Source organism: Talpa occidentalis, unplaced genomic scaffold (assembly GCF_014898055.3).
Source record: "Talpa occidentalis isolate TD23 unplaced genomic scaffold, MPIMG_talOcc4v2.1 talOcc4.4, whole genome shotgun sequence".
Taxonomy (NCBI): domain Eukaryota; kingdom Metazoa; phylum Chordata; class Mammalia; order Eulipotyphla; family Talpidae; genus Talpa; species Talpa occidentalis.
Genome location: NW_023604295.1, coordinates 128,686,111 through 128,705,313, shown reverse-complemented (window position 1 = coordinate 128,705,313; position 19,203 = coordinate 128,686,111). Strand labels below are relative to the sequence as shown.

Here is a 19,203-nt window from a genome sequence, read left to right as displayed (position 1 = left end):
TGAGAAGAGTTTTAAGGTCCCATGAATGGAGAGGAGGCAATGATGAAAACTAATTTATGAACATCTGGCATAGCGAATTTATAGGATTTGGCCCTAATCTCAGTAGTCTTTGTACACAGTCTGCATAGGCTACATTAATTTTCTAGAGGTCTGAAAATAATGACTGCATATTTAATTTCTATCCAGTAGAAACTGATAAGGGGTTTAAGAGATCCAATTTAGACATTTTCAAAGAGTAAAAAAGTAGTGAGGAAGATTATATTTAAACTGAAATATACTTCTTTTCATCTACTCCATAGTGCATGGCTTTTTGAGGCAACTTCTAACAACGATGATGTTTTAGATGCTTTCTATGGTGGCAAAGAGGTATTCTGCAGGGGAGAACAATAAATATAACTCTGGTGATTCACTGTACATCTAAAGTCAGGGAATACTTCAATGGAATTGTTCTCGTTTTGTTGGGATGACTAAAATGAAATAAAAGGACATAGTACCTGATAAAAGAGCAAGAGCTTTATAGACTTTGGTTAAGTACAGGAAAGGGTCTAATGAGAGAAGGGATATAAATTAGAGTTTTCTTCCTTCAGTTTCTCAACTAAATTTTATTAGTGAAGTTTTCTAAAAGATTTGGACCCTATTCCAATTCAAATATTACCAGAGTTCGGGCCTCCCAGGTGGCGCAGCGGTTGAGCGCTGGGTTGCGAAGCTGCCCGAGGCCTCTGCGGCGCCAGTTCCATCCCCGGCTGCTCCCGGCCACCGAAGTAGGGTCCCACATGGCGCGCAGACCTCTCCTGCCGCCCGCTGCTCCCCTCAGCAGTGTACTTCGGTCCTTCTGCCTGCTCTACTCCCGGCTCTGGCTCTGGTGAATTCTCTCGCCCTCCCGGCTTCTGACTGTACCCAGTGCATGTATAAACCAAACAAACAAACAAACAAACAAATAGATAAATAAGACATGCCTCTAGAAAATTAAAAAAAAAAAAAAAAAAACAAATATTACCAGAGTTCATCACAATTTAAAACTCTGTGCTGGTTTACACCCAATTACCCACACTTCCAGACCAAAATGAATCTATTCAAATATTTCCATGGTGCTGTTTTATACAATAACAAACTCTTGAAAGAGGAACTCCATTAGAAATACCCTCAGTGTCTGGCTGTGACCTGCATAGTGAATGATTCCTTAAAAGTTTAGGGTTGATGATGAACCCAGTGCAGAGGGATTCCACATTAAGTCACAATTGGCTTTGTGTTGGCCGAGTATGTCCATTGGTGAAATCAGGCTCAGGGGACAGTAAGAGTTTCTTGATATAACAACATAGCAACTGAACACCCATTTGTTACTCAGCACAATAGAACCTCGGGGAGGACTTTTCTAATCCTAGAAGAGAGGTGTGACTTTGCCACAATGTCCTTCTTTGAGAAAACATCTACCGCAGATCTGATGGAGAATCTCAGGGAAGAACTGACCTGTTTCATCTGCTTGGACTATTTCACCAACCCAGTGACCACTGAATGTGGGCATAACTTTTGTCTCGTGTGTCTCCTGAAGAGCTGGGAGGAACATAACACTCCTTTATCTTGTCCAGAGTGCTGGAGGACCTTGGAGACGCCACATTTCCAGCCCAATGAGCGTTTGGGGAGGCTGGCTGGCATCGGCAAGCAACTCAGACGCCAGGTGCTGCAGAGTGAGGGCGAGCTTAGGAGAATGCTGGCAACCGTTAAGCTGTTGTCTGATGATGAAAAGAGTGTGAAGGCTTTCTCAACTCAAGATCATGGAGGAAACAGAGTGTATCTGTCCAGTGAGGCTGGGGAACATCACAAAGTAAGATTGGCTGCACACTATCAACCTCAGCACAAATCACGTTCCATCAATTAACCTCCACAATATTCTGTATTACTGATGCTCTCGGTGCTGATGTCCAGGCACCAGACTACAAACTCCGTGTGTACCCTGCTTCACCCTTTGGTTTAGGGTCCCAGTCATCTGGTTGTTGCTGGTCTTCAGGGCCCCTGCATGACCTGGTGCTCTGTTCATTTGCCACAGTGAGTTTGTTTCTATTGCAGGAGAAACTCCAGGAAACCCTAAATCTTTTGCGTAAAAAGAAAAAGGAAACTCAGGTTATATTAAACCATGAAAAGGAGAGAGTGATACTGTGTACGGTAAGTATCTGTTGTCTATTTTTTTTAAAGATTTATTTGTTTACGCATACAAGAACAGGCCAGAGATGTGGAGGTGAGAGAACTCACCAGAGACAGAGTGGGGAGCAGAACAGGCAGACTGACTGAAATACACTGTTGAGGGAAGCAGCGGGCGAGTCAGGAGAGGTCTGCTGTGCCATGTGGGTTGCTCCCTGGCCAGGGATAGAACTCGTGCTGCAGTGGCTGTGGATAGCTTCATAGGTTGTGTCTTAACCCTGGGGCCACCAGGGAAGCCCTCTGTTGTCTATTTTTGTTTTTGTTTTGCAACTTGTATGTGATTCTATGAGGGCTGCCAAGCGAATTATCAGGGAATGAAGACTACTGTTTCCAGCCCAGTCCTACTATCCGCAGAGTTGTGGCTTTGGACTGTCTTCCTCTGTTTTCTACCTGGGAATCTCTAGACTCAGCTCATGGGATCCCCTGGTTGTTTTCCTGCTTGTCATACAACAGCATGGCTACCTCTATTATGGCTCTGACTATGATTTAAAATACAAGTTATATTCACAGACATACATTTATTGGCATAGGATGGCAATCAATAAAAATATCTCATGCTTCAGTGGGGAAAAAGGGAAACAAAGACATAACAGTTGCTTGATTTGATACACATGAAGAGATGTTCAAGGTTACTCACAGATGGGAACTTGATTTGTCTAGCTAAAACTAAATGTTTAATCAGACATTTAAAAAATGTCTTCATCTGATTATCCTAAAACATAGAGTTCTTAATAAGAATATTTGTGGCGTACCTGTCTATCCCTAGTGTTATCCAGTGCCAACTTTTGCTAAATAAACAAAGATACTCATATTTTTTGTGCACATATTATTTTGCTTTATTTTTCTTCGTAGCACAGGTCAGCACCTGTCAGTGTATATATACATATATATATATATACTTTTTTTTTTAGTTTCTTCATATTGTCATTCACTAGAAAGACAGTTTCTGGATCTATTTACTATTACATTTAAAACATCAAACAATCGACCTAGTTAGTTAATAGAATATATGTCATGTGTCAGGTTTCAAGAGTTGTCATGATGGAACTCTAGGACTTTGTAAGAATTAAAAATTTGCATAGGTGTTTCTGTTACTAACTTTGTCCTGTTGTGTGCATGTGTGTGTGTGTACACACATATATGTGTGATGGCAGGAAGAGACAAAGACTTGTAAACAGGCTGTTGTGTCAGAATACATAAAAATGCACCAGTTCCTAAAGGAGGAGGAGCAGATACAGCTCCGGCTACTGGAAAAAGAGGAAAGAGAAAACTTGAAGAAACTGAGGGACAATGAGCTTAAGTTGACCCAGCAAATAAGAAGCCTAACCAAGCTGATTGAACAGATAGAGTCCACATGTCAGAACGCAATTGTAGAATCCTTAGAGGTAAGAGTAGTGGGGAGATTCATGGAAATAGAACATAAAGTAACTGATAAGATTCAAGTCATATGAGATAAATTTTTCTTTATATATCTACAAAAACTAAATTCTGGCCTCAAAATAGTTTTTCTAAATAATGAACATTCTGTAGTATAAGGAAAGTCTTGAAGAGGAGGTGAAAAAAACCCGGGGGAATGCCTACCTCCACCAAGCTTGATGAACCCCAGTTTCTGCTGCTCCTTCCTTTCTGCAATCTCAGCTTTTCCAATTACAAGTTTAGGGAGCATTCAGTGTGCTGGGCCCATAAAATTTAATCTTCACAAAAACCCGATGAGTTTAAATACTGTTACGACATGTGTTACAGGTGACTGTTATCTACAAAATGGGTTTATATTTAACACTTCTATTCTTTTCCTAACTACGCAGTTAGGAAATTTGCCTATCAGATAGCGAGCAGGTGGTAGCACCCAGGTATTCTGTGCATGGAGCCCATATTCCTCATGATCTTTGCTCCCTGCCTTTCTACTGCCTTTCCCAGACCATCTGAAACATAAGTTATGCGAGCCAATGCCAACCACGAGTCTCTTTCCTGGATTGCCTCCACAAAATGCTATTGAGTGTAGTGCCTTCCAAACAACCCACTCCAACCAGACACAGGTTGCACATCCTTTCTCCCTAGGCCTCTTTCCTCTGCTTATTTATCTCTGATTCCCACAGCCCTGGATAATCAGAACAGTATTTGGCTCTTTTGTCAGCAACAAGTGCTCTTGACAGAGTGATGATATGAGAAAAAGACAAAGTAGAATCCAGTAGAATCCAGTCATTGTGACAAAAACCCCATGTTTACAAGAGCCCACTCCTAGATGGAGTTGGGGAATTTTTTTAAAGATTTATTTTATTTATTTATGCATACAAGAGCTGGGGTGTAGGCCAGAGATGCGGGGGTTGGTGAAAGTATTCACCGAGATAGAGTGAGGAACAGAACAGGTGGATCTACTGAAATACACTCCTGAGGGGAGCAGCAGGTGAGACAGGAGAGGTCTGCTGTGCCGTGTGGATTGGCTCCCTGGCCAGGATTGAACTTGTGCTGCAGTGGCTGCAGATAGCTTCATAGTGCTGAGACTTAACCCCTTGTGCCACCAGGGAGGCCCTGACTTGTGGATTTTCCCCCTAGATTTGTTCCCTCATTCAAGGTGCTCTAAAGCCACAGGAGGTAGATTTTATGAAATTTGCAAAGAATTTTACCCAAAATGGAGTCAGTCTTTGCTCATGGGAAAAACACAAATACTAATGTTCTTTCTTTTACACCCTTAGGATGTGCGAGGAACCCTGGAAAGGTAGGTTTTCACTCTGTGTCCAGTTCTGCAAGACTCGGGGATGTGGTGCTGATGAAACTGGTTATCAGATGGGAATGAGAGTGTCCACGTTGTTAGGGAAAATGAGCAGGACCCTGGCGTCGGAGCAGGTTATGCTGTCGGTGTGGAGGAGACAGTGACTGTTTTTGCTTTTCTCAGGAGTGAACCACTCTTGCTTCAGTGTCCAGAGGCCACCATCACAAGACTGAGTCTGTGCCGCATCACTGGAATGAGGGAGATGCTAAGAAAATTTAGCAGTAAGTCAGCCCCATTTGTCACAGCCTCAGGGATTTCCAGCATTTACGCAACTCTACGTCAGGGGATGCAAAACTCTGTGCTTAGGCAGGTTTTCACAATAAGAATATTCACCATTCAGGTGTCAGGCTCTTGTTGAAGGTATTCTGAGCCAGCACTGAACACCAGGGACGGCTCGGGCACAGTCCATCCCTCCGCTGGAAGCAGAAGGAAGCAGTGGGGTGACTCATGTTTGATCTGGCATTGTTTTCTGTCTAAAGAATCCTGGTCTTTCTTTTTTTTTATTTATATATATTCTACATCATTGTTCATTGATTAACAATGTTTGCTTGCTTTTCTCGGGAGTGGTCCCCAAGGAATTTCCACCACCAAATCACCTGTGCACCATCACACAGTCCCCTGGGCTCTTACCTCCTCATTCCAATCCCTCTCCCTCCTCCTCCCCTGCAGAATGTTTCTGGTTTATAGTTGTCTGTTTATTTTTATTTTGAGTCCTGGTCTTTCATATGTGATTGTATTGTTCTGCATTATTTATTTTATTCTCTCTCTCTCTCTCTCTCTCACACACACACACACACACACACACGCACACACACACACACCCATCCTGCAGGGGTTTCTGCTTTTCTACCTCTGTTCTTGTCAAGATAAAAATTGACTTGAACTTTTTTTTTCTTTTTAAAGATTTATTTATTTATTTATTTGTACAAGCACTGGGTACAGTCAGAAGCGCGGGAGGGTGAGAGAATTCACCAGAGCCAGAGCGGGGAACAGAACAGGCAGACCGACGAAATACACTGCTGAGGGGAGCAGCAGGCGGCAGGAGAGGTCTGTGCGCCATGTGGGACCCTCCTCCGGTGGCCTGGGAGCACTGCAGAGGCTGCGGGCAGCTTCGCAACCCAGCGCTCAACCGCTGCGCCACCGGGGAGGCCCCTGACTTGAACTCTAAAACCCTAGTGAGAGAACTCAAAGAACTACCCTTTTGAATGAGAGGTCAGCTTTAGTTCTCAACTTCTATCCTGTTGGCAGTCAAGTGTTCAGAAGAAGGTCTAATGGACTTTGGATTCAATAGATACTTGGTAAGTGGCTGTTAGGTGTGAGGTGCTATGTTATTAGGCCCTGTGCATATTTACAATGATGACAGACAATGTCTTTGCTTTTGTGGAACTTTTCAACAAATTCAAGAGACAGACATTATTCACACAGATAATTAATTATGATAGGGAATTGGTCTTTTTTAAAAAGCATTAAATTATATGATAGGGACGTATCATCTCACGTGGAGAGTAAATGAAAGTTGGCAGCTTCCTCAGTGATGTCCTCTTAGGAGGATGAGAGAGGAGGGTCTCACTAGCTCACAACGTGCTACCTCAAGTGTCATCAGTGGCTGCATTAGCCATGACATCATGAAAAATACTCAAACACTCAGTAATTCTGATATCTTAGTCATCTTCTGACATCTGACCACAGCTTTCTTTTTATAAAAATGAAAAAAAAAAACAAAACAAAAATGCTTGACATGATTAAATGTGATAATGTACAGAAAATGCTTGATACCAAAGTATTTCAGTAAATAGTAACTGCCTACATTTCTCTCCCACCCAAGCTGAAGAACCAGAACCAATCTTGGCTAAAGTGAATGTAAACAGCAAAGGCTACTCCCTGTGTGGATAAATAGCTGAGTTCTAAATTTTCTTGTAAACAGAACAATTTCCATTATCTGAGATTCCCCTCCCTCCTCTCCAGGCTCAAGCTCACTGCCCACACACACAACTCTCTTCTGTTGCTTTTTTTCTAATGCGTCTTTTTTTTTTTTTTTTCCTGTCTTTTTGTGTAGAAGAACTGGGGTGTAGGCCAGAGGTACAGGGGGTTAGAGGATTCACCAGAGACAGAGCAGGTAACAGAAAAGGCAGATTGACTAAAAATACACTGCTGAGGGGAGCAGCAGGTGAGACAGGAGAGGTCTGCTGTGCCATGTGGGTCACCTCCCTGGAGGGGGATTGAACTCAGGCTACAGTGGTGACAGTGTGGAGACTTAACCCCTAGGCCACCATGGAGGCCTCTTCTCTTTCCTTTTAGAAGTTCACTCTCTGGGTTATATCCTTTCTTCAATTTTGTGTATGTTTGCATTACTTTTACAAAAAAAAAAAAAAACTTTCTTTTTTTTTCCCTAAATACCAAACATTTAGAATTAAAAAAATAAGTGCTAGTCTTAAAAAAAAAAGTTCACTCTGGCAAAACAATGACAGAAGTACTAGGGATTCTGCTGTAAACAAAGCAAAAATCCCACCCTACTCAAATTATATTATAAAAAAATCAAACTGAATACTAAAGCTCTATCCTTCATATATATGAGGGTTTTTGAGAATGCAAAGGAGAATTCACCCTTGTCTCCTCTTGCAGCGGACATAAGTCTGGATCCAGCCACAGCCAACGCCTACCTGGTCTTGTCTGAGGATCTGAGGAGTGTGAGACACGGCGGAATCCAACAGCAGCTACCTGACAACCCAGAAAGATTTGACCAGTCTGCAACGGTGTTGGGGGCTCAGACCTTCACCTGCGGGAGACACTACTGGGAGGTGGACGTGGGAAACAAGACTGAGTGGGAAGTAGGCATATGCAAGGACTCGCTGAGCAGGAAGGGGAATCTCCCAAAGCCGCCCGGGGCCCTCTTCTCACTTATTGGCTTAAAAATTGGAGATGATTACAGTCTCTGGATCTCATCACCTTTAAAAGGTCAACATGTCCGAGAGCCTGTGCACAAGGTTGGTGTTTTCTTAGACTATGAATCTGGACACATAGCCTTCTACAATGTGACAGAGGAGTCTCTCATCTACAGCTTCCCTCCCACCTCATTCCAAGAGGCTCTGAGGCCTATCTTTTCCCCTTGCCTCCCAAATGAAGGGACCAACACAGGCCCTCTCACCATCTGCTCGCTGAACAGCCTTGCCTGAGGAAAATGCCCCCGAGCCTTCGTTGAGGCGGAGGTCTAAGACCAATAGATGACTATTAATTAAGATGATGGAATGCATTGACAGTATTAACATCAGGTGATCTGAAAGAAAACTCTCCCCAAGAGCTTCCAGTAATTTGAGCCTGCAGTGAACAGCCAAATCAATCAACTTTCAACATCAATAGGAGAAAAATGATCATATTCAGTGTCTTTAACTAAATCCATTTCCTAGACTGCCCAATATATGTGCTGGTCACTAAACACAGAGAGCTAGCACTAGCCCCTATTATTCCCAACCCCTCCATCATAAGTCAGTGTTATAAATATATATGTCATTTTTTCCTAAGTGTATTTATTTGACTCTCAAAAAACTCTGCTGAGTGTGTCTTTGTCCTATGTGCAGAGTTGGGCTTGCTGGACAGTCCAAACCTTTCTGGGGGCCAAAGGCATGGGTTTTCCTTTGCAGGGTTGGTGAGAAGGTCTCAAGATTACCTTTCTCTGAAAAGTTGCTTTTCTTCCCTTCCCATAGTGTTTAAAGTATTTGTAATCAGGAAGGGTCTTGTGTTCAGAATGCTGCAAATATTTGTGTGAATGTCATCATGTGATTTGTTACTGTAATCACAAGGAGCTGGGACCTTTAGTAGTTTCATATGTTTAAAGATGACAAAACAAAGTCTCTGTTGAATAAATGTATCAAGGCTATGGGTGCCAAGTGATTTGACTGGGTTTCACATAATATTATTCTCTGCGCTTTTGCTATTTACTATGAGCAGAAGGACTTCAGTCCCTGAAAGGATCATTAAATTTACTTGCTATGTCAACAGTCAGGGTTTGTGAGGAAGGGGTGGTGACCGAGTGGAGCCGCTCTTGGTTGACCTCAGATCACCTTTTGTTAGAGGTCTTCTCTCATGTTCCACGTTTTTAGTACTCTGTCCTTGCAGGCTTTTTTAAAAAAAAAAATTCTTTCTGCTTACATTGCATAATGTCACCAATCACAGAGGTTAGCAGTACACCCTCAGATAAGTCAGTGCTAGTCAAGAGAACGGGCAGAACTTAACCCACACATGACTGCACCTTTATTAAGTTTACCCACTTCTCTGTCCTTGGCCACAATAACATAATTAATGTAAATAGACTAGAGTGAACATAGGAGTTTATACTATCTGTAGTATATAATATACACAGGCGTATCTAATATCCCTTTGAATTGTTTTTTTAGTATTCTTCGCATAGGTACCTGAGAGTGGAATTGTTGGGTCATATGGTAGGGCCATTGTTAACATTTTGAGGAACCTCCATATCGTTTTCCACAGGGACTGGAACAGTTTACATTCCTACTGGTGTATGAGTTTTCCTTTTTCTCCACATCCTCACCAACACTTGTTGTTTCTGATCTTTTTCCTATGAGTCATTCTCAAGGGTGTGAGAATGTATCTCAATGTGCTTTTGATGATATGATAATTAACGATGATAAATATTTTTTTAATAAGATTTATTTATTTATTTATTCATTCATTCATTCATTCAAGCACTGGGTACAGTCAGAAGTGCGGGAGGGCGAGAGGATTCACCAGAGCCAGAGCGGGGAACAGAACAGGCAGACCGACGAAATACACTGTTGAGGGGAGCAGTGGGAGCAACAGGAAGAGGTCTGCACTCCATGTGGGACCCTCACCGGTGGCCGGGGATCGAACTGGCGCTGTAGAGGCTGAGGGCAGCTTCACAGCTCAGCACTCAACCACTGCGCCACCAGGGGAAGCCCGATAAATATTTTTTTCATGTGCCTATTAGAAGTGCATAAAAAAAAAAATGTGACACACCCAATGGAATACTACTCAGCTATAGAAAATGATGAACTCTTGTCATTTAGGACTACATGGATGGGACTGGAGAGGATAATGCTAAGCAAAATAAGTTAGAAGCAGAAAGACAAATATTTGAAATAGTCTTGCCTATCTGTGGAATACAGAAAAACAAAGCCAAGGATCAGTCAAAACCAAACCAATAATAAACTCTCTGACTGCAAAACTGAGGCAACCAGAAGAGGGGAGAGGTACCAGAGTAGGAATGGAGGAGCGAGGGAGCCAAATGGAACATGGTGGAAGATGATTAGGACACTGGCCATGGGCACGTATGAACACTTTTAAACCTATAGCCCCCAAAACAGATACAGCAACGTAACCAACTTTACCTCAATAAACATAATTTGAAAAAAAAAAGGTTTTTCAACTATTATTTTCTGTAAATTGGAAACAAAATTGAGGAAAATTGGTAATTGAACTTATTCATTAGCATCCGAAACCACAGAAGGTCAGTAAATTCTCTGTGTTCCTCATTAGTGTTTTTCTCCCCAACACCACACACTTAGTATCAGAGAGAGGGAAACCAAGCTCTTTCTCCTTAGATGATTTGTGGTTGTTTCCAAATTTTTATCTCTCAAAGTTTTCTTGATTTAGCACCTCAAAAAAGATAAGTAAAGGGCCTCCCCGGTGGCGCAGTGGTTGAGCGCTGGGTTGCGAAGCTGCCCGCGGCCTCTGCAGCGCCGGTTTGATCCCCGGCTGCTCCCCGGCCACCAGAGGAGGGTCCCACATGGCGCGCAGACCTCTCCTGCCGCCCGCTGCTCCCCTCAGCAGTGTACTTCGGTCCTTCTGCCTGCTCTGCTCCCCGCTCTGGCTCTGGTGAATTGTCTCACCCTCCCGCGCTTCTGACTGTACCCAGTGCATGTATAAACAAAACAAACAAACAAACAAATAAATAAAACATGCCTCTATTTAAAAAAAAAAATTAAAAAAAAAAAAGATAAGTAAAAAATCATGAAAGCAAACATCAAAATTACTTGGGATACATATTTCTCAATTACAAAAAGTTTTTTATGGTAAATGAATATAAAAGTAGTGCACTCTGGTTAGTGTGTGTGATGTTTATTTGTTGTATAAACTAGATCCTACTTTGCTTTCCTATCCTCCTTTATAACAAGGGGGCTGATATTGTAAAAGCCAAACAAAAAACCCTATTTTTTTATCTGGCAAAATCATCCCAAGGGGATCTTTGTTGCACCATTTTCTACTAGACCCGCCACTGATTGATTACATGGGGAAAACTGAATCCTCACTACTCATTGTTCTGGATTTGCACAACCATGAAAGAGTTGCAAGAAAAATTTCAACAAAAGTTTCTATGTATAAACTCCAAGTCAAACAGATATGGGGTTGAAAACAGAAATGAGAGCAGTGAGCATGGCAATTTGAGGGGTGTGCCCTTTCACTTTAAAGTTGCACCCTCTTGCACTCTGCAAGGGCCTCAGTCTCACCATCTTGTCCCCTGAACATTCAACAAAGACATTTCTTGAATATGTAAGTGTCCCACATGGTACCTGCCAACATCATTCAAGATCTCCCTTCTTCCCTTTAGCCTCTCTCCTCCCCAAATCTCTATTTGCCACTCTTTCTTGAGCAATTTCCCCAAGGGAAAGCAAGTCACAAGTAGCCTCTTGTTCAGTGGAGAATAAGAAAATGGTTTCCAGAACTGCAATGGTTTTCTTCTGTACTGCTCCACAATTGGCTAGAGGGGAGGGCACATGTCTAGTCCAGGGGTGGGGGGGATATCAGGAGTGACCAACTACCCAGACTGCAATTGGATTACTTGTTTTTTAAATTTTTCTTTGTTTTCAAGTAGCTTAAAAATAAAATATATGTATCTTCCCTTGAAACTGATTTACTTATTAAATCCCATTAACTTCAGATGAGGTCATTATCTAGTGTCCTTCTCTCATTACTCCCTCTCCCCATGTCCTATAACTGATCTACTATAATTCAAGGAATTGTTTTTTTTTTGTTTTTTGTTTTTTGGGTTTTTTTTTTTAAAGATTTATTTATTTATACAAGAACTAGAGTACAGGCCAGATTCGCGGGAGGGTGAGAGGACTCACCAGAGATAGAGCGGGGAACAGAACAGGCAGACTGATGAAATACACTGCTGAGGGGAGCAGTGGGCGAGACAGGAGAGGTCTGCCGCGCCATGTGGGATTCTCCCCAGCCGGCCAGGATCGAACCCGTGCTGCAGAGGCTGCGGACAGTTTCACAGTGCCGCGCTCAACCGCCTGCGCCACCAGGAGAGGTCCCAAGGAATTGGTGTTTTATCTTACTTTGAATTACCTTAGAAATCCCTCTTATTAACTAGTGGAATTCAAGAATGTGCCCAGTCTGGAATTTCTCCCTTTACACGTTCCTTAGAGAGTTAGGGACAAGACCAATAATAGTAAGTCATAATAGAAAATGGAAGAATGCTAAAATATGCAAAGGATAAAATAAAAATTGCATTCCATCTCACTACTCCAGAGATAACAGTACTTACATTTTGGTGTGTATCTTTCTAATTATTTTGTCTTATGTATTTATTTATTTATGCACACAAAAACTGGGGTACAGGCCAGAGGTGTGGGGAGGTGAGAAGATTCACCAGAGACAGAGTGGGGAACAGAACAGTCGGATCGACTGAGGTACACTGCTGAGGGGAGCAGCGGGCGAGTCAGGAGAGGTCTGCTGCACCATGTGGGTCGCTCCCTGGCAGGCCGGGGATCGAACTTGTGCCACAGTGGTTGTGAACAGCTTCACAGGTTGTGTCTTAACCCCTTGCACCACCAGGGAGGCCTTCTTATGTATATTTTAAGCACAATGAACATTACCTAAATATTACACTGTGAACTTCATTCTTCAGATATTCCTTACAAAGGCTTTTCCCTTCCCTAAATATATAAGCATGTATCTTCTAAGAATTATCACATTTTGTGGAATTACATCTATCACTTCCAAAATTTATATTTAATAAATGATACTACTGAATATTATCTAATAGATAAGTCATATTAAAAATTTTCCAGTTAACCTTGGAATGTTCTTTATAACTATGTTTTTAGTCTTTCAGCTTCGAGGAATAATATAGAAACATGCATTAGAAGTAATTGTCTTGGAAGATATGATTTTTAATGGGACTAATATCTCATGATATGCATATCCCTAATTTATAGAATCATTCTCCTACGTTGGGTTATTTGGATTGTTTTCCATTTGGAGATACTATAAATGAACTTGTGACAAATGCAGATGTCCATACACTTTTGGGTGTAGCTCTGACTCTTCCCCATGGTTTCTCTTACAAGAAGGGAAGCTGACTTGGCGCCTGCAGGAGGTACATGCAGGTTTCATGGGCACTGCAGGGAGTCTGAAAAGGTTTCCTCACTGCCACTTCCACACTGAAGATGGAGCACAATGGTTTTGAGATAAGTGAGAGAACATGTTTCTTCTTCCCTATAGTCTTGCCAGAAGCACTGCATTTATTTAAAAAACAAAACCAAAATCCCTATCCTGGGAGGAATTGGGAGTAGATCGAGGGCTTTGAAACAAAAGTGTCCTTTGTTTGAACACTTAAATCCATCACAGAGTAACTGTAGAAAGTTACACAAATGATGTTATCTCTTAGAGTTTTAGTTTCCTTTTCTCCAAAATTTAGGAACTGCTCACTTATTTTGATGATTATATGAACAATCCATGGTGCAGGATGAAATGCTGCACCCTTTGTTCCACACAGGAGACTCCTTTGTAATTTGTCACAAAAGAAACAAAAAAGTCATAGAATGCTTATGTGAAATGTGGAAAACACAGGTGCCACAATCTATGAAATATTTTCTTTTTTGGGGGAAAAGTATTGACACAAAATTTATTTTAATTTTTATTGCGGGGCCATTGCATTCTAACATTATATAGGTTTCAGATGTTACTGCTAACACAAAATTTAGTTGAAGAAAAAGAAATATCTATTGATCATTTTTTGTCTTTCATGGAGGTCTTTTTGACCTTTCCACTTGTGAGCATCTCATTTAAATGAAGCAGTAAATAAATGAAAATAAAAACTATTGCAAAGCAGTCATTTCATTATCATCCCTTCACTCTTGGCAAGCTCACAATTTTGCTCTGGACTCCTGGGATATGGCTTGAGCTTTTCTATTAGCTCTTCTAGCATCTGAAGTGCTGTAGCCAGAAAAAATGGACAATGTAGTTTTGTTGATTGCTGGGACTTACTCAGTGGTGTGCTAATAGATCAGACCCTGAGACAGGGATCCCACCAGCCACAAGGTGGGGCTTGGGACAGTCACCACTGGCTCTGACCCTTTCACTTTTTTTTAACTCCAGGTTACCTTTTTTTTTTATTTTAAGATTTATTTTTATTTATTTATGCATACAAGAACTGAGTTGTAGGCCAGAGGTGCAGGGGTGTGCGTGAGAGGATTCATCAGAGACAGAATGGGGAGCAGAACAGGCAGACTGACTGAAATACACTGCTGAGGGGAGCAGCGGGTGAGACAGGAGAGGTCTGCTACGCCATGTGAGTCAGACTCCTCATGGGGGATTGAACTCAGGCTGCAGTGGCTGGTGATAATTTGACAGCACTAAGACTTTAACTCTTTGCACCACCAGGGAGGCCCTCTAGGTTACCTTTTAAAAGCATGTTAGATGTGTGTCGTGCCATGAGAAAGGTTGGCAAGCACTGTGTCCCATCACCCCCACTGCAGGAAATTATGATGATATCTGCATGCACACATTCATCACTCTATGTCTATATCGGTATCTATCTATCTATCTATCTATCTATCTATCTATCTATCTATCTATCTATCTATCTATCTATCTCCATGTCCATATATATATATTTACTTATTTATATCATCTATATCTCTATATATGATGTATTGCTCCCCAGAGAAGCAGATTTCCATTAGGTAGAGAGAATGAGCATATGATATGTTTCTGTGTGTATGGTGTGTGGTATGTGCTATGGTGGTGGCAGCATGTATGTGTGTGTATGCTGCACTTCGAGGTATGTGTGACATTATGTGTGATATCTGGGGTGTGTGTGATATGTGTTTTTTGTGTGTGATATGAGTGTATGCTATATGTGTGGTGTGTGTATGTGGGGTGTGGGGATGGGAGGTATCATGCAGGAAAGTTTTGGGGGAAATTAGTTCTTTTTAGTCTCTTTTTTTACTTCCCTTCTTGACCCTTCATATTGTGCCTTTCTTCTTCAAGTTGACACAGCAGCCTCCCTCAGTTCTCCTAGCCTTTCAACTCTCTAGTTTCTGAGAACGGCAAAGCTGGCTGCTTAAACCTGCTTTGAGAAAAGAATTTCATCAGGGGTTTCTTGGACTCTTTGTTTCTGTGGATGGGGGAGGGAAATGGCCTCGGGGTTTAAAAAAATGAGTGAAAAGTGCTGCAGAAAACACAGAGGGGAGGACCAGATTGATGTTCATAGCTGTTACTGTTTTCCAACAGAAGCAGCCAGGAGACCCTCCTGAGGCTAATCTGAGGGGGGGGGGTGGGTTCGGGTTGCTTTTATATACACCCTATAAGTTATCTTAGAGTCGATCCTTTTCTATGAACAAGGCATCATTCAAAAAGTCAATTTTAAGTGATATAATTATTGAGAATGGTGCGTTTTGTATTTAAAGTCTAAATTTTGTTTGAGTTCTGGGCACCATCTTAGGAAATAATGTGAGGCGTCCTGTTTTTCCCTTTCGTTTGCACACATCTAAAAATTGTTATACTCAGTTAAAATTTCATCAGACATTTTGAAAAGTAACTGTTAAAAGTGGTCTCTCTTTTGAAATCTCGCTATGAGTCTGTGATCTGATTACATGGCATGTTCCATAGATGAAACGACATTGAACTAGACATTTATGTGTTGGATTTCTGTATGTAAACTGGACTTCAGCAAAACTTTCAAAGTGGCTGCCTCTTACTGTAGGTTGTGTTCCCTGCCAGGCAAGAGCAGAGGATGAGTAGGATTTTAACAAGCAGGCCATTTATTTTCTCAGGGAATGTCCTTGAGAGCAAAGATCTTTCCTCCCTTCTCCCTTTTTCTTTTTCTATTAAAACCATGCATTGTGTATTTTCCAAGAGGTTAAATTAATTTTTTCCATATATTACTTTGTAAATGATCCCCTTTGTAAATGCTTTTTAAGACTTTTTATTTTACTCTGGAAAGAACCCAGCATGAGAGCTACCCTCTTCACAAATGTTTGTTAAGTGTACAGGATAAAACTGTCAACCATAGACACTGACACAGCAGATTTCCAGCCTCTGTTCTTCTTGCATAGCTGAAACTTTATACCTGCAGATTAGCACCTCCCCATTTTGCTGTTTTCCCCTCTGCGCCTCCATCTTTCTATTCTCTGTCTCTATGAGTCTGACCACCATCTTTTTTTTTTTTTAAAGATTTATTTATTTATGCATACAAGAGCTGGGGTACAGGCCAGAGGTGTGGGGAGTGAGACAATTCACCAGAGACAGAGTGGGGAACAGAACAGGCAGATTGACTGAAATACACTGTTGAGGGGAGCAGCAGGGTAGAAAGGAGAGGTCTACTGTACCATATGGGTAGCTCCCTGGCTGGCTGGGGATTGAACTCATGCTGCAGAAGCTGTGGATAGCTTCATAATGCTGTGCTTAACCCCTTGCGCCACCCGGGGACCACCATCTTTTCAATGGAGGGGAAGGAAGCAGGATTGTACAGACAGGGGTCTTGCTGAGATGCAGCCCCATGACTATGCCTAGGGGGAACTCTGGAGCTAAAATGGTCCTTCAAACTAGAGTCCTCCGGAACCAGACGTCAAGTCTTGTCCCAGATGTGTCACTGTCTGTAGGTACCCTACAAGGTGGCTCTGCACCTGAGGCATCGCCTGAGGGGCCTCACAGTGCAAGCTCACTGCCCATGGTATTCTCTGCAATAAGGCCTGTGCTGGGAGACCTGGGAGGTGCATCAAAGTGACCACCACAGTTCTGGAGACGAGGACCTGAGTAAGAAGCAGGTGGAACAGGGCTCTATCGGCCTTTCATTTGAAAGCACTATATTATTTGATTTTTAGAAGCCCATGTGGGTATATCCTTTAATTAAATAAATTAGTGCCTGACATGTCCATACAAAAACATCATTATTTTAAAATCATATATAGCACCTAGCTCTTCTATTCATAGAAGTTTTCTTCTATTTTTTGGGGGGGAATGATGGCATAATTTATTCTTTATGAAAGATAAATATAAATTGAAATTATAATATAATTATATTAACAGATTCAAATGGGTAAAGATTATAAGAAGAAACACCTAAAAACTGCTTAAAAACTATTTACATAGAAGTTTAAACTGTGACTTCTCATCTCAAACTGAAATCAACATGGCCATGTGCATGCTTTATTACCACTTGATATCTTCCACAAAATGCCTTTCTCTCAATTTTGTCTTATTTTATGAAGCATTTGGCTTAGTTAGTACTTTTTACTTTTATTTAAAATTTTTTTTCCCCAAAAGTTTTAAAGGCTAGGATACTTTCATATCTATTTGTGATTTTTTTTATCTTGTTTTAGACTTCAACTTTTTTTTTTTTTTTTTTCTTCTATAGAGGCATGTTTTATTTATTTATTTATTTGTTTGTTCGTTTGTTTTTTTTTGTTTTACATGCACTGGGTACAGTCAGAAGCGCGGGAGGGTGAGAGAATTCACCAGAGCCAGAGCGGGAGCAGAGCAGGCAGAAGGACTGAAGTACACTGCTGAAGCGGGCGGCAGGAGAGGTCTGCGCGCCATGTGGGACCTCCTCCGGTGGCCGGGGAGCAGCCGGGGATCGAACCGGCGCCGCAGAGGCAGCGGGCAGCCTCGCAACCCAGCGCTCAACCGCTGCGCCACCGGAGGCCCCTAGACTTCAACTTTTGTTTAATTGAAGGACTGTTTTTCACTGTATACTTGCGTTAAACTTAATAAATTCATTCTTCCCATGGTCAACCTTTACTGGGTAAGAGATTTCAGAATGGAAACAAGTTTAAGTGGGATGAAAAAGTTTCCAAGATTTGGTGGCCCTGAGAGGGCCCTCAAAAACCTCCAATTACAGCACCAGTTACTGACCAAGTCCCCAGCTGCTGAGCTTAGAAATCCATCACAGCATTTGTGCATAAGCTGTGCTTCCTGCAGGCACCTATCCAGTACAATCGAGTGTGGCAGGATCCTGGAGACCCATTCTGGGGACACACAGGATGCTCTAATGGTTGACTGTGGCTTGTGGACTCGATGGTAGCTTTGACAAAGCAGTCACTCAACTCCTCTCCCACCCTCCTTCACTTCGGTGCAGCCTCAGCCAGATTCCACTTTCTATACTTAGTAGTGTGCTGAGCCCACTGCACTGGGATTGGCTCAATAGAACTGTGCAAATCTCTTCTCAATTCAGGGTGCAGGGACATCATGTTGCTAGCCTGAAATGGACTAAGGTAGAAGTGGTTAAACAATCTGCAAACATTATAAATCAAGACATTTCTCCCATAAGAACCTAGTGGTGGAATAATTATCAGCACACCAACTGCCTTAATTCCCATTTGATTTCACAACTCCCCCCCCGCACATTTAATGATCTCTGGGGTGCTTCCTGGAGGACACAGGTTAACACTAACGGGGAGAGAAGAAAAGCTAAAATCAATTTTGGACATCTTCATCTAATGGGTAAGAATCTTGAGACCCATCAAGTTCATCAAAATAAATTGATTTCTTCAGTAGGAAAATTCTCATCAGTCTAGGTTAAGTTGTTTGTGCACAGGGACTAAAGTTTAGGTTATTGCCTTTTAGTACAAATAAATCCAAAGATTGAGGTAGAATATTTTTTTCTGGCTTTGTGGCTCTAAAACCTTCCAAATAAGACCTAACTTCTATGCTTTTGATCTACAAATTCATTATTACGACTAGAATTCTTTTTTCCTTGAACTCTTACTTTCCTCACTTTATTTATCATCATAGGTCAACCTTTTCTCAGTTTCCCCTCTATGACTGAATTTTTTTTTATATATATATTTTTTAAATTTATTTATTTATTTATTTATTTATACATGCACTGGGTACAGTCAGAAGCTCGGGAGGGTGAGAGAATTCACCAGAGCCAGAGTGGGGAGCAGAGCAGGCAGAAGGACCGAAGCACACTGCTGAGGGGAGCAGCGGGCGGCAGGAGAGGTCTGCGCGTCATGTGGGACCCTCCTCCG

At 41.8% G+C, this 19,203-nt stretch overlaps 1 protein-coding gene across 2 annotated transcripts; it reads left to right on the top strand.

Annotated features, from left to right (window-relative positions):
* Nucleotides 1–1,205: 1,205 nt before the first annotated feature.
* TRIML1 (tripartite motif family like 1) lies at nucleotides 1,206–8,832 on the top strand. Of its 2 annotated transcripts, XM_037524719.2 has the most exons (6): nucleotides 1,207–1,822; nucleotides 2,065–2,160; nucleotides 3,351–3,581; nucleotides 4,890–4,912; nucleotides 5,090–5,187; nucleotides 7,589–8,832. In XM_037524719.2, exons 1-6 carry the CDS (start codon nucleotides 1,406–1,408, stop codon nucleotides 8,137–8,139), a joined length of 1,416 nt encoding a protein of 471 aa, XP_037380616.1. In that variant the 5' UTR covers nucleotides 1,207–1,405; the 3' UTR covers nucleotides 8,140–8,832. The 2 variants fall into 2 exon arrangements, with proteins under 2 accessions (XP_037380617.1, XP_037380616.1); XM_037524720.2 differs by lacking the exon at nucleotides 3,351–3,581 and having other exon boundaries at nucleotides 1,206–1,822.
* The last annotated feature ends 10,371 nt before the right edge of the window (nucleotides 8,833–19,203 follow it).

Coding starts and splice junctions, on each gene's coding strand:
- TRIML1 (XM_037524719.2), top strand. CDS start 1,406: ATGTCCTTCTTTGAGAAAACATCTACCGCAGATCTGATGGAGAATCTC. Junction 4,913..5,089: donor GTGCGAGGAACCCTGGAAAG/GTAGGTTTTCAC, acceptor TGCTTTTCTCAG/GAGTGAACCACTCTTGCTTC. Junction 5,188..7,588: donor GATGCTAAGAAAATTTAGCA/GTAAGTCAGCCC, acceptor CTCCTCTTGCAG/CGGACATAAGTCTGGATCCA.